The 24,564-nt window shown below is 38.3% G+C and overlaps 1 protein-coding gene across 1 annotated transcript in view; it reads left to right on the top strand.

Moving 5' to 3' along the window:
• LOC100719352 (signal-regulatory protein gamma-like) overlaps positions 1-20,475 on the top strand; it is a 32,816-nt gene extending 12,341 nt beyond the window's left edge. Inside the window, 4 exon segments of the mRNA XM_023560118.1 lie at positions 11,177-11,527; positions 16,697-16,701; positions 20,165-20,324; positions 20,327-20,475. Of these exon segments, the coding sequence (XP_023415886.1) occupies positions 11,177-11,527; positions 16,697-16,701; positions 20,165-20,324; positions 20,327-20,475 (665 nt within the window).
• Positions 20,476-24,564: the final 4,089 nt, after the last annotated feature.

The following is a 24,564-nucleotide window of genomic DNA, read 5'->3' as shown; positions in this document are numbered from 1 at the left end:
CTCTACAAAATAGTGGGGAACAATGTTGTGGTGCATTTGTTTCTCTCAGCCTCAGTTTTCTTATCCAGGAAGTGATGGAAATCATGGACTCCTTCTAAGAAGGAAAAAGGCTTTGAAATCCTCTGTGAAAATATCCTGGCACTAAGTAGACACTAACAGATCCAAATATAATTACAATATCATGCATTCTTCAACCACCTAGTAGCCCTCAATGATTCCAGTTTCCTTATCTGTAGAATAGAGATGACTTAACAACATTTAAGAGGCTAAGGAAAGACTGTTGAAGAAAAGACAAAAGTACCCAATAGCATAGTGCTATCAGCTGTGGCATTCATGGGTAAATGCAAGCTTCCCAAGATTTCGTTCACCCATTTCTATGACTATGTACCAGTCATGGTCCTGATTCAGCACTGTGTGAAGAGTAGAGAGATTATGCAGAAAGTCTTGGATTTCGGGTAGCCAGGAGTGTTAGGCTATATGAAACACACAGTAATCAGTGGTCAGGGTTCAAAATTCTACTGCTTGGGCCCATACCCCAGTTCATGATTCACATCCCAGAACTTTTACATACTCTGTGCACAGTAAACCTTGGTTTCATCACCTATCCTCAAAAAGTATGGCCAAAATCGGAGGAGAATCACATAGCCTATTTTGCAGAAACGTTCAATCAATGTGTCATGTGTAAGCATGGTAATATTGAAGCAAGATTTAAAAAGAAAAAGTTAGGTTATCCAAACTTCTTCCTCTCTTCAGCTGTTCTTTATTCTAATACAAATAAAAACAGTAACTTTATAAGCAAAGTTTTATAACCTCTAGTTCTTAAAAATTCCTGTTTTTACTCAACCAAAGCAACTGGGCACAGCTTGACCAACTGTCTTTTTTCTGCTTTTCTGCCCCAAAGTTACATGGCAGTAGACCAACACTCTTGCCAAAATGCACAAAACTAGAGCTTTTCCACTGTTCAGGGCTCAGTCTTTTGGACACAAGTCTCCTGAGTCAAGTGTATACCTAATAAATCCTTCTGTTCCTGCCACAGTCTTTCTGAATTCTTGAGTTCTACAGCAATGGGAGGTGCTTAAACCAGCCTGCTTTGCAGAAAATCTTACATCAGTGTGAGCTTTGTCACACTGAAGCAGGGCCCTGGGAATTGATTTCTCTCTTGAGGCCTTGAGTATTGTGAGGGTGGGTATAGATTGTGGTCCTCAACATTGGAATCCTGTGAGTCTCTCTGAAAAGCTTCCAACCCAGACCCGACCCTAGAATTTCTGGTATACTTGTTTTCATCTGTGTTCTGATACCTGAAGTTGCAGACTACTCCAGAAAATTCTAATTCAAACCCAAGGCTGGCATCCCTGAGCTTGATCTTCTGAGGTCACATGGGTAAGTTGGGTTTGTTGACTCTGGTTAAAGTGATGTCTGTGGACCTTGGGCTGTGAAAGTCCCTTTTCAGTGAGGATTCATTAGTACAACATGTCCTTGGCCACAGTTTTCTAGGTCTAAGACAGGGTAGGGACAACTCCAAAGAAGCAGGTCTCAGAGGCACAGAAGGGCAATCTAGAGAGAGCTCTGCTCAGATCCCCACCTGAGTTCAGATACTGCATTCTCACTCCAGTCCATGCTGAACAGGCACTGAAGATCAGGAAATCCTTGATCTTCAGCAAGGAACCCTCCCTGCCTTGATGACCAAAAATGTGCCTGAGGAACCTTTCCTGTCTTCCTAGAGTTTCAGTACCATTAAATGCTGCTTCTCAATAAGCACCTACAATCCTGTCATGTTTTGGAAGCTACTTTATCAGCTAGGTATTCTTAGTAGATTATTAGGAAATTAGGGAATAAATAATTACTGGTCATTGTTTCACTTGGGTTTTTCTTTGGCAGTTGGCAGCTTCAGGAACAGTTTGCACTTTTCCTGGTGTTGCTTCCCTGCTTCTGTTATGCCTACTTAGCTTCTAAAAGAGTAAATAAATGAAGTTCAAGGGACTAGTGAAAGCCTGGTTTCATGATAATAGGCATAGCTTTTGCTTTTAAGCACCCACCATGCACTTTATAAAGAGGTAAATAATATCATATATCATACTGTGATCCATTCTGAGAAAATGTGCACTCCTGGGAAAAGAATCAGAAGAGTCTTTGGGGAGTGGTACAGTGAAAACACAATCATCTGGGCATAGTACCAAGGAGTCTAAACAGACACCTAACACTGGTGGCCCCAAGTGATTGGATTTGGAATCCTATCTGCATCAAATATCTGATTAACAAATAGGAGAAAGGGTGGTGAAGTGAAAACTAAATTGATTCAGGATTTGTGTCTTAGTTACTTTTCATTTGTAGTTGAGACAAAATACCTGATGACCAAAGTTGGGAAAGGAAAGGTTTATTTCTTACAGTTTTTGGAGGTTTCAGTCCATACTCAGCTGGCTCCAAGGCAGGGCCACAGTTCATGGCAGCTGCAAATCACAAGGAGAAACCAGCAAGAGATCGAGACACACGTTCTTCCTGCCATTACATTACATCCTGGCTCCACCCCTTTATGGGTATAGCACTGACACCGTCAGTCCAAGCGCTAGACAATGAACCAATCACAAATGCATAATGCAAATGCATGAGGCCTGGGTCCACCAACATAAACCATGACAATTTGACCCCAAAATGGAAGGCAGCCATTTTCAGTCTGACCTCATGGAATCCAGTGTAGTGTTACAATTTATAGGAATGATCATTAACATAGAACAAAATCCAAAAAGTACACATTTCTATATTCAAGCAGATGGCAGGCCAGGGAACCCACAGATACACAGGTATGTTGCAGTTCTGGTTCAGGGAGTTCTAGTAGCACAGGACATTGGATTGGAGACTTGGCTGTATTCTGATATGAGATGATTAGCTGGAACAGAGTAAAATAATAAATTAAACCTTGTTAAATTCCTAATTTAAAGAACCTTTGCTTTTTTCCTTATTTGTTTTTTATGGTCCTCATCCTCAGTTCATTCCTCATTCCTTGATATTTGGATCCCATGTAATCTGGCTGGCTGCTCATTTCTGTATTAGTGCACAGAAACTGCAGCATACAAGTAAGAGGGGCCAGCTTTTTTATACAGAAAGTGGTACCATTATACATTGGAAAACAGAAGTCAATAGGTGATCAAAGTTAGAAGATAAGCAACTAAATAAAGTGGGTAGGATTCTCCCTCTGTCTCTGTCTCTTTCTCTCCCTCTCTCCCTCTGTGTCTCTTGGTATGTCTGTGTGTCTCTATCTCTGTGTCTGTCTCTGTCTCCCCTCCCCCCACCATCCTGTCCCTCTTCCATAGCATCAGTAATACAGGATTTTGGTTTAGGGAGGGATGATTGTTATTGCTTTGTTTTTTTGTATCTACTTAAATGGAGAATCCTTGTAAAATGCATGAGCTACAACTAGTAGAAAGACATTTGCTTTCAGGCAATCATACATAAAGATGATCTATAAAGAAATAAACGAGCAAACAAACTCTTGACTCTGCTTACATTTTGTTTTATTTTGACAGTGCTCCTTCCTCATCTCTGAAAGTTTTCTCAGAGGGCACCACCAATTAATCAACATGTGATTTTGGTTTGGATTGTCCCTCCTTGCCCACATAGTATTGTCCTAGTTGTCAGCCCATATTGGTGGGGATGTGAAAAGATCATTAACAGTCAGTGTTAAGCCTTCTAGCCAGATGTGAATAACAAAAAGATTTAGAAAGAAGTGCCCTTAGGTTATATTCCCATGGGTGTGCATTATTAATTGCAGCATTTAAAAAATAGAAAGCATTGAATATTGCATTCTAAAGATAAACAGAGACAAATATACTCCTCATTGGCTGACAACATCAGCTAAATATATGTTAACTTTTGTAGACTTGTGTTTTAGCTTATCAACCCATTCAATTTAACTCATTTCTCAGAGATCTACTTAAGTTAAAATGTTAGTGATAGGAAAAAGGAACATAGTAATATATATGTATCAGATTTATCCACAGACAGTCAAATCCAAATTATATTCATGAAAAACTGAAACAAGTCAAAATCATGTGACTAACCTGTAAGAACTATGCTTTCAAATTTTAGATATGCCTCAATTCAATTTTTTTCTATAATAGTACCTTGGGTTTTAAAGAATTTCTTTGTACCTTTTTTATGCTCATTGACAGACTGAGAGATTTTAGTGTGTACATTCTAGTTAGGGCTCATTTTAAAAACCATCCTCCAAAAAATCTTGCTTAATCTGTTATCTTGTGTGTGTGTGTGTGTGTGTGTGTGTGTGTGTGTGTGTGTGTGTTTGAGATAAGGTCTCTCTGAACAGTCTGGCCTTACTCTCACATTGTAGTCCAGGTTGGTCTCAAACTCAAAACAATCCTCCTGCCTCAGTCTCCCGAGTGCTGGGATTACAGGCATATACAATTATGCCTGACTATAATTTGTCATCTTAGTAAAATAACAGAAAAGCAGCAAATCAGTAGAGAGCCTGAGTCTTACTGTCAGATAAAACAAAAATATTTTAATTTAAGCAAACTTCTTTCAAGAATATCTTTTCTGATCTTCTTCACATTTTGTATTCTGTTCTTTGTTTTACGGAGTCTAGTTTTTCTGAATTGTTTATATATGGCAAGTATTAATCCTCTTTCAAAATAGAGAATTTTCAAAGATTTTCTCTCATTTTTCTGCTCATTCTTGTAGTTACTTCTTTGCCAAACACAATCTTTCAATTTGGTATAATGACATTTTAAAAGGTTTTTGACATTGTTTTGTGTGTTTTGGAAATATTCAGGGAGTCTTTGCCTGTAACTATGGGTTAAAGTATTTCCTTTGTGTTTTTTTTTTACCCAGTGTTGTTATTTTTAGTTTTATACTGTCATTTTGTTCCATACTGATTGATTTGAGCACAGGGTGAGACATATAAATTTGATTTCAATTTTTTGCTTGTAACTCCCCAGTTTTCCTGGAACTGCTTGTTAAAGAGACTGTTCTTTCCCCAGCATATATTTGGTTTCTGTATAAAAAAATAAGATGACTCTGTGTGTTTGAATTTGTTTCTCTGTGTAACATTACCTATTCTACATTTTTTCTGATTCTGAATAAAACTTAGTATTGCTTTTCTAGATCCTTGAATATTCTTGTATTTTAGTATATGTGTGTTGCTGAATGGTACTAAAATGGAATTTTGAAAGCTCTGATCTGTGAAGTGACTATTTTGTCATTATAAGGAAATAAAATTCAGTAATTTGTCACAGTAGCATACCTGACAAAGTCAGTATAATGAGATTTATCTCATATAATATGAGTCAGTATGATATGAGCAAAAGGTCCTAGGGACTTAAAGCAATGCATTACTTCTTATTAAGTAACATGTTATTGAGGGGTTCTGGGAAGATATTGAAACAGTAAACAGAAGAGTAAACAGCCTCTTTCTCAGAGAAACAGTCCGAATATTGGAATGTGGCATCGTGGGGAAGACAAAAAGGAAGGAGGTAGGTCCCCTTTACCCAGGAAGACCCTCAAGTGAGAGTTCAAGCCCACAGAGAGAATAAAAAAGAAAAACATAAACAGAAGAAAATGATAGCTGGCAGCCTTTCACCTGGGGCCAGACCCACCTTACAAAAAGAGAGGTTGAAAACTGGGGACACATGGTCACAGTGAAGATGGTGGCTGGAAGCCTGAAGGACTCTGCAAATGGATGCAGAGGCAGAGGAGAGCAGCAGACTGGAGAACTTTACTGGCTGGTGGTGTGTGTAGAAGACTCAGTCCTCTTGGGGGACAGGGCGATTGTTTGGGAACCATTTTTGAGTTGGGCCAGGTAAGCCCAGAACCAGAACTACAACCAGCTTCCTTTAACCACTCCTACCTCAGAGCAGACTGGTGGAAATTGCTTGGATTGAGTACCACCCCTGGGCACATTCCAACAGACTTGGCTGTGGTTTCCCTAAAGCTATCCCCAATCAGCTCCACCTCCTGTGCATATTCTATGTGGTGAGGGCTCCCACTCTTAACTGGTTTGGGAGGAAGCCAGCAACCTGCCTCATCCCTGCTTGCACTCCACTAGCCACCAGTGCGCCAAAGGAGGCTAGGAAAAGCAGTAACAGCCCTATGCCAGCGCATCCAATGGTCACCATCAAATATCCTTGAGATAATAATTAAACTCAGTAATAAAGCTGATTACAAAGTCAACACTCAAAAATCAATAGCATTCCTATACACTAACAACAAAGTCACTGAGAAAGAAATAAGAGAAGCCACAGCTTTCACAATAGCACCCAAAGAAATGAAACATGTAGGAATCAATCTAACAAATGACGTAAAAGATCTATTCATGGAAAATTTTAAGACACTGAAAAAAGAAATTGAAGAGGATCTCAGAAGATGAAAAGACATTTCCTGTTCATGAATAGGAAGAACAAACATTGTGAAAATGGCCATTCTCCCAAAATTGTCATACATATTTAATGCAATCTCCATCAAAATACCACTAGCATACCTCACAGATCTAGAGAAATCACTCCTAAAATTCATCTGGAACCAGAAGGGATCTACAATAGCAAAGGCAATTCAGAACAACAAAGGCAAGGCAGGAGGCCTTGACTTGAATCCCTGACTTGAAGTTATACTACAAAGCTACTGTAATAAAATCAACATGGTACTGGAATAAAATCAGAGTTGAACATCAATGGAATAGAATAGAAGATACAATTACAAACACATTCAGCCACCTTATCTTTGATTAAGGGGCTAAACATGTTCACTGGGAGCAAGATAGTCTCTTTGATAAATGGTATTAGAAAAATTGGCTCTCCATATGCCAAATCCTAAAACTAGATACTAAAGTCTAAATGGATCAAACATCTAAATATTAAAACAGAAACACTAAATCTGTTGGATGACAAAGTAGGTAAAAATCTTGAAGACATAGGAGTAGGTAGACAATTCATGAACAAGAATAATACTGCACATGAAATATCTCTCAGAATCAATAACTATTAAAGAGTTTTTGCATGTTGAAAGAAATTTCCAGCATAGTGAAAAGAAAACCCAAAAATTGAGAAAATATCTTAGTGAACAGTCCCTCAGACAAAGGACTTCTGTCTAGAACATACAAAGAATTTAAAAAGTTCTGATCCTCAAAATTCAAAGACCCATTCCAAATATGGGCATCCAAGATGAATACACCATTCTCAGATGAAGAAATTCAAATGGCAAATAAATACATGAAAAGATGTTCAGCATCATTGGTTGTTAGAGAAATTAAAATTAAAACCACCCTGAGATTCCATCTCACTTCTGAAAGCATGGCCAGGATCAAGAAAACTACCAACAACAAATGCTGGAGAGGCTTCCGGGAAAAAGGAACTCTTCTGTACTGCTGGTGGGAGTGTAGACTGGTGCAACCACTGTTGAGGTCAATCTGGAGATTCCTCAAAAAGCTGGGAGTGGAAGTCCCATTTGCATTTCCAGAAAAACTTAAAATATCATACCACAGTGATATATGTGCACCTGTTTATACATCACAATTTATAATAGCCAGATCTTGGAAACAATCTAAATGCCCATCAACTGAGGAATGGATATAAAAGTTGTACTTTTATACTATAGAGTACTACTCAGCTATAAAGAATGACCACACTGAGATATTTATGAGTAAATGAATGCAACTTGAGGCAATACTCATAAATGAAATAAATCAAACTCACAGGTGTAAATACCATATTGTCACCCTAGTGTAAGAAATGATAAGTGTACATAAGATACAAAATCCTTATTAAATACAGTGAAAGGATAAGAATCTGCTTAAAGGGGAAAAATAGTATCAGGGAAAATGAGGAAAAAGAAAAAAGGGAAAAGAAAAAATATCTAAAATTATATAAGCACACTTATGATAGCTAAGATGATTGTGCTACAAATTTTATAAGTTCTTAGAACAAAATAGTTAGCTTTCATAGGATTGGAACAATTGTGTATATTATTGTATGGTGATCTGAGGAACTCTTGAAAATCATTATGTAAAATCACAATCCTAGTTATGCTGATACCACCTTGTTTTGAAGGCCTATATTGTCAGTGTTTTGGGATTGTTGCTATTATTATGTATTTGTCTTTTTTGTTTCTTGTTTTTCTAGGAATTTTTTTGCTTTGTTTTGTGTTTTTCCTTCTAATACAGAAAGGACAGGTATACATGTAGAGACTCATACATGCATAGAACTTCTCCTAAAGAGTTTGTGAGAAGTGATTATACAATGCATGATGAGATGAACAGCTACCTTGAAGAAAAAGAGACACTAAGGTACCTACTGCTGATTCCGTAACATTATGCTACGAAATCCAGCAATACTATTATTCTTTGTACAGAGTGAGTTTAGTCTGTTTTCTATCACTTAACTTCAACATACATGAAGGTATGGACATCTATTTTGAGGAGAAAGAGCCATTATGGCAACCATTGTTAACTTCTTTATTGTCTGGTTCTGAAGACCTAAAATGCCTTCATCATCCTCTTTTGATTAGTTTAATAATATTTTGTTTTGTATGAATTCACTGTGTATGAAGATATGGACAATTATTTAGAAGAAAACAAGGGACATTATGGTAGCCAGTGATAATATCCTGTTGTCTTACTTTGAAATCTATCTCTTACATTATTTTCTTTTGATCTGTTTTGTTCTGTTTTTTTATGTTTAATTTTAGCCTCTTTAAAATAAAATTTTAAGCAATGAGAAACATAATAAAAGAATTGCTAAGCACCTCTAAAGAAGACACAGATGGAAGAATAAGAGGAGCATAGGAAAATGAGGGAAACCTTGAATGAAGAAAATAAAAAAGACTTAAAATACATGAAATAGATTCAAAAAGATTACCAGGAAATTAAAAACTCCATTGAAAACTGGCAAAACTGCTTGAAAGAAACTAAAGATAGATTTTCAGACCTTGAAGACAAGATTGTAGCTTGCTATTAAGAAAGGAAAGAGCTCTTAAAAATATTAAGAAACCAGGAAGTAACAATTCAAAGGCTACAAGATGACATAAAAGAAGTATAACTTAAGAATAATAAATGTGAGTCAAAAAGCAATGGTAAACACAAATGAAATACAAAGGCTATTTACATAAATAATTAAAGAAAACTTCCCAAGCATAGGAAAAGGAAATGATATTCAGATATATGAGGCATACAAAAGTCCAGTTATCTATAACCAAAATATATCTACACCCAGACAATAATAATCAAGATCCCAGAAATTCAATACAAGAACAGAATATTAAAAGCTGTCAGAGAAAAGAAACAGATCACCTAATAATGAAAACCAATTAGAATCACAACAGATTTCTCAACACAAACCATAAAATCAAGAAGAGCTTCAAGTGAAATATTCCAAGTCCTGAAAGAAAATAACCTCTGACCCAGATAGATGGACCCTGCAAAACTATCTTTCAAAATTAATGGAGAAACAAGATACTTTCATGACACAGAACAACTGAGGGAATTTATCACCACCAAACCAACCCTATAAAATATACTGAAGGACATTGTGAAGAGAGAGAGAAAAAAGATCATGGTTTCAGAAACAGTGACAGAGGGGGCTCACTGAGTAGGGAAGACAATGGAATGAAGGGGAAATGTAGGCAACCAACAGCAGAAAAATAGCATGGCAGAGGTGAGGCAGAGAATGTTTGCCACAATCACTAATATATATGGTCTCAATTCCCCAATAAAAAGAAACACAGGCAGAGTGGATCAGGAGACAGGGTCCATCAATATGTTTTATACAAAAAACACATTTAACCCAAAAGGGAGTCTATTGACTGAAAGTCAAAGATGAGAAAACAATGCTCTATGTGACAGGAAACCAGAAAACAGTAGGGGTAGCTTGCCTATTAACTACAGATTGGTTAGAAAGCTATGACACTTTCATATAGTGGAAAACTACTCAGCTATAAAGAAAGATAACCTTGAGGCTCTTGTAGGCAAATAATCACGCTCAGTGGTAAAAAGATTCAGGGTCACATGGGTAAATAGCATGTAGTCTACCTAGTATAAAAACTAAAGGGGTTAAGGGGATTCAAAATGTACAATACATCCTGTGAAAGTGAAAGGGGGAGGAATTGTCTAAAAAGGGAAGGCAGTGGCCATTGTTAATCTATTACCATGATTTGAAACCCATATTGTTTTCATTGTTCTGTATATCTTGGTTTTATTCTGTTTCAGCTTTTCTAATTGTATTAGATTTGATGGCATGGACAGCTATTCCAAAGGTATCAGGATATATTATGGCAACCTTTTTTGGTTTCTGTTAGCTTGATTTGAAGCCCTGTATTGCTTTCATTGTTTTGTTTTGATTGATTTTATTCTATTCTGTTTTGTTTGATAGTATGTCTGATGCTATAGGCAAGTACTTTGAAGACAATAAGATGCATTATAATGCTTCTTGTGATTTTATTATTAACTTCTTTGGAGGTCTTATAATGTCTTCATTTGTTTCTATAGGTTTTGTTCTGTAATGTTTTGTTTGATTTTATTTATGCCTGATGATACGAACAATTCTTTTCAAGGTAACAAAAGGCAATATGGTAGCCATTATTGATCTCACTGTATTTTGTTTTTAAGTCATGTATCATGTTCATCCTTTTGTTTTGACTGACTCTATTCTGTTTTGTCTCATTTGGTTTTATCCATTTCAAAATAAAAAAAGAAAGAACAATTATTACGCATTGGGAGTTCTGGGTATCACTATCTTAAATGAACCCCATCTTGAGCATCTCTGTGAAAGAGGGAAACTGATCCATAGATTTCTGAGGTCAAATGTTTGTCTCATTAATGACACCCCCAACTCTGCTTGGAATTCAGTTGTTTAAAGGAATCTCATCAAACTGCCCTATACCATGACTAGTGTACTATGTGAACAGAATGTGAAGAGTAAAAAATATTTGGTGAGGCATTAGATTATCACGAGACTTTCAAGGAGGCCAATTGCACTCAAATTTATACTCTATCATGGCCCTGTGGGCCTCAGTTTTTCCATAAAAGGAAGTTAAGTCTGATAATAAATGCAATGAGCTGAGCTCCAGTATTCACTCATAGCGTCCACTCAGTCACTACAATTCTGTACTGATTAACTTTAGAAAACACACAGGAGCCATCAGGAGGAATGATAACTGCTCTGTATTTTCCTCCCAACAGCCACAGATGAGATTCTGCAGGTGATTCAGCCTGAGAAACTAGTGTTGGTCACCGCAGGTGAGACAGCCACTCTGCACTGCACTGTGACCTCCCTGTTCCCTGTGGGACCCATCCTGTGGTTCAGGGGGCAAGGACAAAACCGGGAGATAATCTACAATTACACAGGAGGCCACTATGCCCGAGTCACAAATGTGGCAGATGCCACACTGGAAAACTACACAGACTTTTCAATCCGAATCCGTAACGTCACCCCTGCAGATGCAGGCACCTACTACTGTGTCAAATTCCAGAAAACAGGCTCTGAGGACAAGGAGATTCTGTCTGGAGGAGGCACCAAGATGTTTGTGAGTGGTGAGTACAGTTTGAGCTTCACTCATTTCTTGATGTATGACAGTAGGTCAGGAATCACACCCCATGTTCTGTGAGCACCAGTGAAGAGGCAGGTAGGATGGTGGGTGCTCATGTTCAGGATTTAATGTCACCCATTTATCAGGGCAGCCAAGGCCTGCAGTCTATTATAAGCTCACGGCCCCATACCAAGCAAGTAGGGAGCATCTGCAGCCATTGTCTCACTACTGCACAATGTTCCACTTTTCTACTGTACCCCACCTTTGTCTCCACAGAAGAGAAACAGCCCAGTAAAGGGCAAGATCTCACCTACTATCCCCAGATAGATCTTCCTCTCTGAGTGCAACTGCAGTGAGGGTCTATTGTGTCCCAGGATAATTTCTGCAAGCCAGGGAAACAGAAGGCATTTGCCCAGGTTGAGCTCATTTCCTACAAAGTTGGTATTCACCTGCAGATGGGGGATGCTACATTTATTTTCATTTCCCCTAAAGAAAAATACTGAGAATATTCCTCACAATCAGAGGCTCCTTTTTGATTTCAGTGCCATGGCTGGAGAAATGCCAAGGTATTGAACCTTCTGCTAGGCCTGTCTACCAAACCTTATTGTATCAGCGACAGCCTCATACAAGCACTGAGAACTCTGTGACCACCTGGGGTTTTTTTCAGGAAAAGATACCCCATGAGAAACATTAGAAACCCTCACTGAGTCAGCCAACATGCTCATGTGTTTGCTGCCCACGGCCAAAATCTTCTTTCTAGTGTCTAATTCTGAGAAAAGAGAGACCTTCAAACCATCCAGCCTAATATGCTTACAGATGTGAGTTTGAGGACCAGAAATAATCACTTAGTACCAGGATGAGGAGTAGAAACCACACTTACGTTCAGCCATGCTAAAAGCTGCCCCAGAATAGACATAGTTTCCATAGAGGAATCAGGAGGTACAGACTAGTGGTTCAGAACTACACATCAGAAATCCAGAGTTCTGTACCTCATCTACTTCCCAGTAGTTTAGGATGTCACTCACATTCACAACTAAAGGCTCTTTGTGATTAGAAAACTTCTCACGAATGTCAGCCACATAATAATTTCATGTTAGCATTCAATACCAGAATGTAGAGTGCTGCGCCATTATTTTAACAACTGCAAGTTACTTATTCAAAAGGAAATGTCATAAAACATTTCAAGCATCTGTAGGTGGGTGTTTAAGTTGATCCCAGCCATGGCCTACTCTAACAGTGCTGCAGAGGATGAACTTATACATCCACAATCCAATACAGGAGGGGGAAACTCTAGTGGAAGTGGTGGCTGGGTTAGAGGGTAAATGTGTTGTAATTCATGTGAATGCTGCTAACTTTCCCTCCCAGATATGACAAGTCAATTGTCCTCACTACCCCTGGACATAGGCAGGGTTGTGGCTTCATTGCATCTTCTCTGGTAAAGAAAGACTCAGAAGTTCCAACATAGTGCCTCTATGCCTAGGTAATCACAGTCAGTAAGTGTGTTAGTTTGACTTAGTCTTCAGACTCCTGGTTGGGCACTTGTTCTTCTGTGTCACACCATTGTTCCAACTTAGGCTGCATGAGAAAGGAAGAAGACTAGATGGACACAGTGGCAACATGACAGATGCTACCTTTTAGTCATGGCAGTTTCTGCCTAAATCAAGACTGTAGTAGACTTTTGTTGCATCATCAAAGATTAGGACACCACCATGGGCTGAGAAGGAGCCTCGACTTGTGACCAGGTGAGGGAGGCAAGGTGTGATTCTCACAGCCTCAACCACAGTCTTACTCATCACAATACCACTGTGCTTGCACCAGTGAACTGAATTGCTCTAGCTCTCTCCTGAAACCTTGTGATTTTTCTGTGTTACAGCAATAGGCATTAAAACCATACAGACCCAAAAAAATCTCTGTGGAGGACAACAGTGAAGGCTTGCCTTCTTTAGATGAGGAAATCCTGCTCTAGTCTCTGGAAGTGCTCTTCCTTAGGGACACATCTCAGTGCCAGTGAGGAACCCAGGATGTTTCTCTCACTGAGATGTGGCTCCTTCACTGAGTAGTGGACATAGAGCAGAAGGAGCAGGTGCCAGAGGAAGTGTGGGGCTTCTGGAAGCAGCGTTTCTGTTATTTACTTAAGTTAGCAGAACTTCATCAGGGGTGTTTCTCTCAGAAATCTTGAAGAAAAATAAAAGAAGTGAAGGGATAGCAAGTGCTGAGCCTTCAAAAGTGAGGACATGAGTTCTATTAAGAAAAACAAAACATGAAAATATTGTAGGCATAAGAAATACTTATCAAGATGGTGGTGTACAGAGTGCCTTTGTTTCTCTCAGCCTTAGTTTCCTTATCTGTGAAATGGTTGGAATCATGGATTCCTTCTAAGAAGAAAAAAGGCTTTGAAGTCTTCTCTGCAAATATCCTGGCACCAAGCAGGCACCAACAAATCAAAATATTATTACAAATCTGTATAGCTTTGAGCCACCCAGTATCCCTCGATGAGTCTCTGTTTCCTCATCTGTAGAAAGATGATTGCTTAACATGTTAAAGCTGTTAGGAGTATGAGGAAAGACTGTGGTAGAACAGACCCTAAGTATCTAATAGGATTGTCCTATGAGCTGTGCAGTCTTGGCTGATGCTTGGCTTCCCTAGAGCCAATTTCCCCATCTATATAACTATATAATAGTCATGTCCTGATTCAGGATTGTGTGAAGACTGAAGAGATTGTGCAGGAAGTCTTGGATTTGGGGTAGCCAGCATTGTTATTCTTTATCAAACATACTGTGCTAAAGAATCAGGGTCCAGAACTCAAATCCTTGGGCTTACATCCCAGACCCCTCACCTGCCTTGAACACAATAAACCTTGGTTTCCTCACCTGTCCTTCAAAAAGTATGGCCAAGATAGGAGTGGAATCACATGATATGCTTAGAGTAGCATTTTGCAGAAAACATTTCATTAATGTGAACTGTGTTAGGCTTAAGCATGGTCATACTGAAACAAGATTTAAAAAGAAAAATGTGAGTTTCTCCAAACTTTTACCTTCCTTCAGCTGTTGTTCTTTATTCTAATACAGATAAAAGCAGTGAGTTTATAAGTAAAGTTTTATAACCTCAATTTTTCAAAAATTCCTGTTTTTACCTAACCAAGGCAAGTGAGCACATCTTTACAAACTGCTTTTTTTCTCTGTTTTTCCACCCCCAAGTTATGTTTCACAAAAGCAACACCCTTGGCAAAATACACAAAACTAGAGCCATTCCATTGTTCAGGGCTCAGCCTTTTGGACACAAGTCTACTGAGTCAAGTGTACACCTAATAAATCCTTCTGATCCTGCTACAGTTTCTCTGGACTCTTGAGTTCTACAGCAATATAAAGTGCTTAGACCAGCCTGCTTTGTAGAAAATGTTACATCAGTGTGAGCTTTGTGCCTTGGAAGTTAGTTTCCTTCCTCAGTCCTGGAGTGTTGTGAAGCTGGGTGTAGGATGTGGACCTTAACCTGACTGCTAATTGCAATCCTGTAAGACTCTCTGAAAAACTCACAGCCCAGGCCAAATCATAGCATTTCTGGTGTACTTGGTCCCATCTGTGATGCTATTCTTTCCTTATTATGACTTTAAAATGTTTGTTGGATGCTGGTGAGCAAGATAAATATTTATAAATAAGAATATATGTAAGACTTTAATGCAGTATGTGATAGAAGATACTAAGCAATAATTGCTAATCTGGAGACACTTTTCGGAACAGTGCATAGGAGAAACTTCCCTTTTTTCTCTTGATTGCACTTGGAGAAGCAGAAGACACTATAGTCTACCCAGCAGTTCTGCTTGTGTTGCTTGTAATTAACTAGCTACTAAGAAATTAACCACCTTACATTTACTGTATACTGGAGATATTTGTTTCTAAGTTAAAAATGAGCCAAGAAAATCTTCTAGATTTAGAAAAAGGTCTCTTTAGCTTTTTCCTTTCAAATACAAGACTTGACACAGTTTATACGCACTGCCATATGTGTGGGGAAAGACGTATAAAGTGCCTACTTAAATTAGGATAGATCTTAGTATGTTTTTCAGAAGTCTTTCCTATATACAATCCATCCAAAATGCTCACTGAGCCATATTTAATCTTTTCTTTTGTCTGGGGAAGAGAAGTGAAGCCCCTTGCTTCATGGGTGGAGTGATGGGATGTGATGCCATGTCTCAGGATGGCCACCCAAGTTACAGCTTCCTCTTACTGTTCCAGTATTATTTGTCCCCTGTATTTACTTCCATAAATGCTTTTCCTAAGTAGGCAAGGTTTTTTACCACAATCCAGTAGGGAACAGGTAACACATGGAGTGAGACCTGGCTGTAACTTCTGTCCTTGGCCCAGCCTGATGGAAACTGTCTGGTTCAGAGAAAAGGACTTTGATCTCAGTCCTAGATGCCACTTGTCTGTCCATTCCTCACTGATTAGCTGAGCAATGTACATCTAACTCCAGGACACAAGTGGCTATGGATGCTACCTTCCTAGCTTTTTAAGGACGACTCACAGTAATGGCTATGGCATGGTCGTAGTTCAATTGTGGACCACATGCTTACAATGATCAAGGGCCTATTTCCACTACTGAAAACATGATAGTGACAATTATAGCATCCAGGAAGGCATTTCACACTGTTACTTGTCTGATATTAGTGGTGGTCACCACAATTACCTGTCTTGTCTTTGGATAACCCTTTGCCAGATTAAAGGCATTATATTATCATGATGCATGCATACCCATATTTACAGAAACACAAATTATAATGGGTAAATTTTGGAAGGGACCTATATGTCCATCAAGAGATGAAATGTGGTATTTATTCACAATGGAGTAATATTCTGCCATAAAGAGATAAACTTGAGTCAGTTTTAGGAAAATGGATGCACCTGAGACCATGTTAAGTGAAATCAATTAGTTACACAAGCTCAGATAGTGCATGATTTGTCTTATATGAAATACAAAAATTTAAATAAATGGGGAGTGGAGAAGATGGCAGATAGATAACAGCAGCTACGGAGGCTCTCTGAGATAGCCAGCTTAGATTCCAGGAATGTTGCAGTGTGGGGAGTCCTAAGCAGGGGGAGATGTACCCTGCCGACCCAGGAACAAACTAAGCTGAGAGAAAACAATTGGAAATGCAATCCCGGTGCTACAATTAGAACAGCTAAAGTCTTGGTGCTGCCACCAGTTGGTGCTGGAACGTGTGGCTTGAATTCCCTGCCGCTGCTGTGCCTGAATCAGCACAGCAGGGATAGCCTGCTAGTTTCATCTCGCTGGAGACATGAATGCGCTGAGAGGGAATTGGTGAACCAAATTGAGAGCAGAACTTGCGGGGAGCCCTGCATCGACCTGCAGTGAGTGAGAGGATCCTTCCATAGACTAGGAGGCTCCAACAGCGGACATTCTGGGACCGGGCAGACTGGCTGGAACAGGGTGCTGCAGTGACTTCAATCACAAATTCCCCTCTCAAGCGAGATTGGTGGGGAGCACTTGACCTAGGTGATGCCACAGACTGAGGCCCACTATTCTAGCCCAAACCAAGTTCCGTGCACCTGGCATTGCACTCTAATGCAGTGAAGACTTCAGCAAGTTGAGTGACCTGGAGAGGCAGGCCCATCATAGGCTTCCTTGGTCTGTGTCTCCCTAGTACACTGCAGTGGGTGGGAATACCTAGCCAGCACGATTTAAACAAACTGTAACCAACAAAGAAAGAAACTGGGCCTCCTATATACACCTGTATGGAAGGAACAAAAAATATGAGAAGAGGAGGCAACAAGAAAGGGTCCTCAGTTCCCAATCCTGAGAACACTGATCCAAGAAAGGTAAATGCAAAGGAGAATGAGGACAGAAAGCATGCAATATCAGGCATGGCACCAATAGATATAAAGCGATATCTCTGGGACCTCATAGATGAGTTCAAATGTGAAGTATTTAACCAAGTAAAGCAAGATATAAGTAGGATAGTTAAAGAAAAAACAGATGGTGGAATGGAAGAACAGAAAAAAAGGGGGAGAATTGTTTGATGGAGAAAACATAGAATACATGAAACCAGTTCAAAGAGATTACTAGGAAACTAAAAACTCTATTGAAAGCTGGCATAACAGCTTGAAAGAAACTAAGGATAGATTATCTGAACTGGAGGACAGATTTGTATTGTGGGAGCATGAAAGGAAAAACTTCTTAAAAATAACAAGGAAACAAGCAGTAACAATACAAAGGCTAGACGATGACAAGAGAATATATAACTTAAGAATAAAGAATGTGAGAGAAGAAACAGGGGTACAAACAAAGGAACTGCAAAGGCTTTCACAGAAGTAATGAGGGAAAACTTCCCAAACATAGGAAAAAGGGAAAGATGTTCAGATGTATGAGACATACAGAACTCCAGTTACCTACAATCAAAACAGAACTACACCCAGGCATATAATAATCAAGATTCCAGAAATCCAATATAAGAACAGAATATTAAAAGCTGTCAGAGACAAGAAACAGATCACTTACAAAGGAACACCCATCAGAATTACAGCAGACTTCTCAGCACAAGCCATAAAATCTCGAAGAGCATGGGGTGAAATAATCCAAGCCTTAAAAGACAATAATCTCCAGCCAAAATTGATATATCCTGCACAATTGTCCTTAGAAATTAATGGAGAAACAAGGTGCTTCCAAGATAAAGAGGAACTGGGGGAATTCACAACCACCAATCCAACTCTACAGAAAATACTGCAGGACATTCTAAAGAGAGAGAAAAGTATCAGGATTCCAGAAACAATGGCAGAGAGGCCACAATGAATGGAGCAGAAGTGAAATGAAAAAGACAAACAGACAACTAATGACAGAAAAAGAGCACAACAGAAATGAGGCAAAGAAGGCTGGATAGAATTTCTAATATAGATGGTCTAAGTACACTAACAAGGGAAAAAAGAGAGAATCGCAGGCAGAATAGATCAAGAGGTAGGGTCCACTGAGAGACTCTTTATAGGAAATATTATTAGCCTGAAGAAGGTTATATAGACCAAAATCAAATATGAGAAAATGGAACTTGAAGTGATAGGGAACCAGAGAGTAATAGGGGTAACTGGGCCAGTATTTATGGATAGGTCGAACAGACAGGCTTTAATAAATGAAGAAATATAACTAGAAATACAACAGGAGTGAGAAAGTGCAGAAATACTTAGGTAAATAGCAGGTTGGCCCCCCCCCCCATATCAAACCATGAGTGATGGGGAGACCTGAAAATACACAGTTCATTCTGGGGGAGTAAAGAGGAGGAATAGTCTTGAAAAAAAAAACCAGCAGAAGATATAGCTAATAGTGTATCAGGAATTAAAATCCTTATTACTTGCACCATTCTTGGTTGGAACTTGTTCCATCCTACTTTGTATACAAGCACTGTATCTGAGGGCACAGACAGCTGTCCCAAAGATATCTCGACATAGCACAGTGGTCATCTTTAATTTCCTATTAACTCAATCAGGATGCCTGTATGATGTATACTGTTGTGTCATGACTGATCTTAGTTAAATCTGACTTGTTTGAATACTGCTTATTATTGACAGATTTTATTCAAAACTGTGAGGTTTCTGGTATCAAGCTGAGAAAACTATACTGAAAATGACAATGATTCACCGTGATCTCCATTCTGATTTGATTACTACCTGTTTTTGTAGCTCTACACTATCTACAAAGTTGTATTTCTGTTACTTCTATTATGTACTGCTATGTTCAATTCTACTTTATCTGACGACATAGCCTATTTGGTTGATGATAACAACCAACAGCACAGTAACCATGGTAGAACTCCTTATATAGCAGATTTATATGTCTTTTTAGTTTTATGTATCTATAGGAAAAAGTCCTGCTTTGTTCTGCTTCTCCCTCTAATATAAAAAGGATAGAAATACATGTTAAGACTCATGCTTGCATAAAACCTATAAATAGTTTATGAGAACTGATCTTATGACACATGATGAAATGATCAAATACTTTGAAGGAAAGACAGGGGCACTGCAGTACCCAGTGCTGATACCAGAGTGTTATGATATAAAATCCAGCAATATTATTAATCTTTGCTCAGAAGGATTTTAATCTAACAAGTTTTGTTAGCTCTCAACATAAGTGAAGGTATGGATAAATGCATACATGTCTAAGTGTATAGGATTCATATTCATATTACTTAGTTTTTGTTGGATAGTTGAACAGAATGGTTTGCAGTCTCTCGGTTGAATCCCCATTTATATGTTCCACTTTTGTATCTTGAACAATTATTTGTGGGGGGACAATATGTATATATCAACTAGTGATCTATTATTGTTTATTTCTTTTCTTTGAAAGAATGTACTATTTCTGCCCATTTTCTATTTTGTTTTATCTTTCTCTAAATAGAAAAAAGACATGAAAAAAATAAATAGCAAAATAAGAGGTAGATAATAGGCAGTAAAAAATAGATCATTTTCAAAAGCAAAAGGTCAAAAGATGGAGAGAGTGGGATGAATGGGAAGGAAAGCTGACAAAAATATAATTGAGATGTTTATGTTTATGTGACAACTCCCTACAAAGAATGTAGTCATTATGTAATAGAAGCATGTACCTATAAATGAAAAAAACTTAAAAGTTTTTCCTTTGTATCTAGACCCTCTCCCCCATGGTGTTAGGCCTTGGGGCAAGGGCCATCCTTGGGCATACAGTGAATTTCACCTGCAAGTACCATGGCTTCTTCCACAAAAACATCAACCTGAAGTGGCTCAAAAATGGAAATGAACTCTCTGACTTCCAGATCAGTGCAGACCCCAATAAGAGACTATTTCCTACAACATCTTCAATAGAGCCAGGGTGGTGCTGGACCTTCATGACATTTGCTCACTGATCATTTGTAAGATGGTCCATGTCACCTTGCAGGAGTACTCTTTTCATGGCATTGCCAAATTGTTGGACAGCATCTGAGGTAGATGACCCTGATCCTGACCCCAGCTCAAGCCTACTCCAGCCTACCAAGTTTGCTCCCCTCAATTTGTTCCTAGGCTGATACGGCTCTTAGCCCATTCCCAAGAGTCCTACCCAGCTACTGTCCCTATGTGGGCTCCTACAGTGATAGTAGCACAGTGATCATGATTTCACTTATTCACTAACAGCAATGTGATTCTTGGGCAGCTACTGCAATCAAAGCTTTTATGTACCTGGTGATCATTGTATTTATTGTGCAATGATGACAGCATTCCAGCTACTCCATGTTAAAAACTGCCTTGTGGAATCCATTTATTACCCTAACAAGACCTGCCTCTCTTTGACTGTACACTGAGTGCTGGGCATTGTGCTTAGTTATTTTATTCATGTGTGGGTCCCTGTTGCTTGAGCAACTGCTGCATTCTTAGCACTGTCCAGGGTGGTGGTATTGCTAGGATGGTGGAGCTCAGCTCTACTGTCCTTCTCTGTAATCTGTCTATGTTGTAATGTCAGAGATTCTGCCTATGGTCTTTCAGTTGTTACCACTCTGGAGATTAATTAAGAGCCCACAGTGTCAGAGGGCCAGGTGACTGTCACCTGCTTTGTGAAGATGGCCTATACCCTGTGCCTGCATCTAACTGGGAGAATGGAATTATGTCCCAGGGAGAAATGTCCTAGGCTCTCTCAGAGAACAAAGGTGAGACCTACAACTGGATGACCTGGCTCCTGGTGAACTTGTGTGTTACAAGAAGGAGCTGGTGCTATGTTGCCAGGTAGAGCATAATGGGCAGTTGAGAGCAAATAGGAATCTTACCCTGAAGTTCTCTGACCTATAGAAAGAATAGGGCATGAGTATCATTCCTAGTAAGGGCTCCACTCCAGCTTACCTTTTCTTTTCAAATTTTATCTTTTTTTTTTTTTAGCAGGACATGGTGGCACATACCTGTAACCCCACACTTGAGAGGCTGAGACAGCAGGATCATTGTGAGTTCCACTCCAGTGTGGGCTACATAGTGAGTTCAAGGCTCAGCTAAACTACAAAGTGAAACCCTGTCTCAAAAACAAATTATCTCTTTTTAAAAATATTATTCATTACGGGGCTAGGGATATGGCACAGTGGTAGAGCTCTTGCCTTGCATGCACAGGGCCCTGTATTGAATCCCCAGAACTATAAAAAATGTACATTCATGTTTATTGCAGAATAATCAGAAACATATAAACATTTGGTAGAATTTTAAAATCAGTTTCTCTGGAAGCCCATGTCTCTGAAGTCACCAATCATAGTTGCTTAGTACATCGTCTTGGTGAATACTTTAACCTAACCAGATACTGTATGAAAAGATGTTAAAGAAAAAGAAGGGAAGGGGAATCATTTTGTTATAATGTTCTGTCTCATGCCTTCCTCACTTAAAAGTTCATATGTTTTACTTCCTCTTTACACTTTTAAACCTCTGTTAAGACTTCATTCCATCTGTATCTATAACCTCATCAAACTTGTGTGAAATTAGAAAAGGCTTTTTTTTGAAGGTGTAGAATTTAGTTGAGGACCAGCTCTAGGCAGTCATGGATGGTCACATCAGGAGCCTCATTTTCTTCTGGTTTGTGGTAATGGAAAACAACATTCATAACTTTTGCTGTATGCAAATTTATTTATCACTCTTCTCCTTTCCTGCTTCAATCACCCTGTGAGCTGCAAAAAGGGGATCAAAACCTGGGTGAACATTGGGAGATGTTGAATTCTTCCCTTTGACAAATTCAGTAGTCTAAACTAATCAAGATAAATCTGAGGTCCTGAGTATAGGGTCAGCACTAGCTAAAGTTTTGCTAGGAAATTTTTGCTAGCTGCTAAATGTTATCCCAAGGACTAACAGTTTACTAGAGTCCCTATTTCTGTGATCAAATAATATGTATTGTTTCCTTCTGAGTTAACCCCAGTAGTAGTTTCTGACTCCCAAAGACATTTTAAATGTCCAGATTCCACCTAAGATGTACTATGTTGTAAGCTTCAGCTGCTAGGTCAACATTAGGTCACAGTTTTGTCCTGCCTGTAGGAAGAGAAGTAATAGGAAGAGGAAGACAGTTTCTCTTTTAAATAAAAGAAACAGAATCTTCATGATCACATTCAGTAATGACTTAAGTAAGCACATACAGGGCAAATAGAGTCCACAATGGATGATCAGATGATTAAGGACATTTTCTACAATAGTCATACTATTATGGTAGCTAGTAGAATTAATAATTTCCTACAATCATCTAATATGAAAATGTATTCTCAAAGTTTTCAAAATTCCTTTTATATATTCTAGTTTTGTACACCAAAAGTGATTTGAATTCTTCTTTAAATATGTCATAGAATTTTCCTGTGAAAACATTTGAGCCTCAAAAATACTTTTTAAGTTGTGAATTCAACTTTATTCTTAGCTGAGAATTATGTCCATCATTCAATTTATATGAAATATACAATAGTAGGCTCTATTTTTGAGGAATTTTTGTCCACTTTATCTAAACTGTCAAATTTCTGGGTGTAGAGTTGCTCATCCTACCCACTTATTATCTTTTTGATGTCTTCAAGGACTGTGATATTAGATGCTGTTTCAATGTTAATAGTGCTTTCTTCATCAGTCTTACCTGAGTATTTTCAGTTTTTTTTATTATTTTAAAGAGGATAAAACAAAACACAACAAAACTTAACAAAGCAGATCAGAAGAAAACAATGTAAGAGACCCAGATTTCAAAGCAAGACAACAAGAGATCAACAGTGGTAAGTGGTATCATAATGTCTTTTGTTTTCTTCCAAATAGTTGTCCATATCTTGAATTCATACAAAACAAAATATAATTAAACAGATCAGAACAGAATGATGAAGGCATTTTAGGTCTTCAAAACTAGACAATAAGGAAATAAACAATGGCTGCCATTATGGCTCTCTGTCTTCAAAATAGCTAGCTGTCCATACCTTCATGTACGTTGAAGTTAAATAATACAAAATAGACTAAAATCACCCTGTACAAAGAATAATAGTATTGCTGAATTTCACAGCATGACTCCTTGGAATCAGCAATGGCTACAAATATTTCTTTTTCTTCAAAATAGCTATTCCATTCATCATACATTATATAATCAAGTCTCATAAACTGTATAGGAGAAATTCTATGCATGTTTGCGTCTCTACATATATACTTATCCTTCTGAATTAGAGGGAAAAACAAAGCAAAACAAAACAAAGTCCTTGAAAAACACTAAGCAAAAAAAGACAAATACAAAGCAATAGCAAAGAACCAAAAACACTGACAAGATAGGCCTTCAAAACAAGGTGATAGGAATATACGAAGGTTGTTATTTTACATAGTGATATTCAAAAGAGTTTTTCAGATCACCAGACACAAACATGCAAAATTGTTCTAATCCTATGAATGTTAACTGTTTTGTTCCAAGAACTGTTTTTTCCAAGAATTTGTAGCACAATCATTTTAGCTATCCTGTGTGTTTATACTAATTTAAATATTTTTTCTTTTCCCTTTCTTTTTTTCCCTATTTTTCTCTGAGATATTATTTTTTCCTGTTTGAGTAGAATCTTATCCTTTCACTGTAGTTATTGAGGATTTTGTGTCTTATGTACACTTACCATTTCTTATACTAGGGAGACAATATGGTATTTATACATGGGAGTTTGATTTATTTCATTTATCAGTATGGTCTTAAGTTGCATTAATTTACTTTTAAATATCTCAATATGATCAATCTCTATAGCTAAGTAGTACTCCATTGTATAAAAATACCAAATCTTTTTTATCCATTTGTCAGTTGATGGTCATTTAGGTTGGTTCCAAGATCTAGCTATTACAAATTGTGCTGCTATAAACATGGTATACATATATCAGTGTGATATGATGTTTTCAGTTTTTCTGAGAATATGCCCAGAAGCGAAATAGCTGGGTCAAATGGTATTTCCAACCCCAGCTTTTGGAGGACCCTCTAGACTGACCTCCACAGTGGCTGCACCAGTCTGCACTTCCACCAACAGTGCAGAAGAGTTTCTTTTTCCCCACAGCCTTCCAGAATTGGATGTTGATCCTGGCCATTCTTTCT

Source organism: Cavia porcellus, unplaced genomic scaffold (genome assembly GCF_034190915.1).
Source record: "Cavia porcellus strain 051 isolate PalLab524CR breed Dunkin Hartley unplaced genomic scaffold, mCavPor4.1 scaffold_5, whole genome shotgun sequence".
Taxonomy (NCBI): domain Eukaryota; kingdom Metazoa; phylum Chordata; class Mammalia; order Rodentia; family Caviidae; genus Cavia; species Cavia porcellus.
The sequence above is the reverse complement of the archived record's forward strand: the minus strand, read 5'-3'. Positions and strand labels throughout refer to the sequence as shown.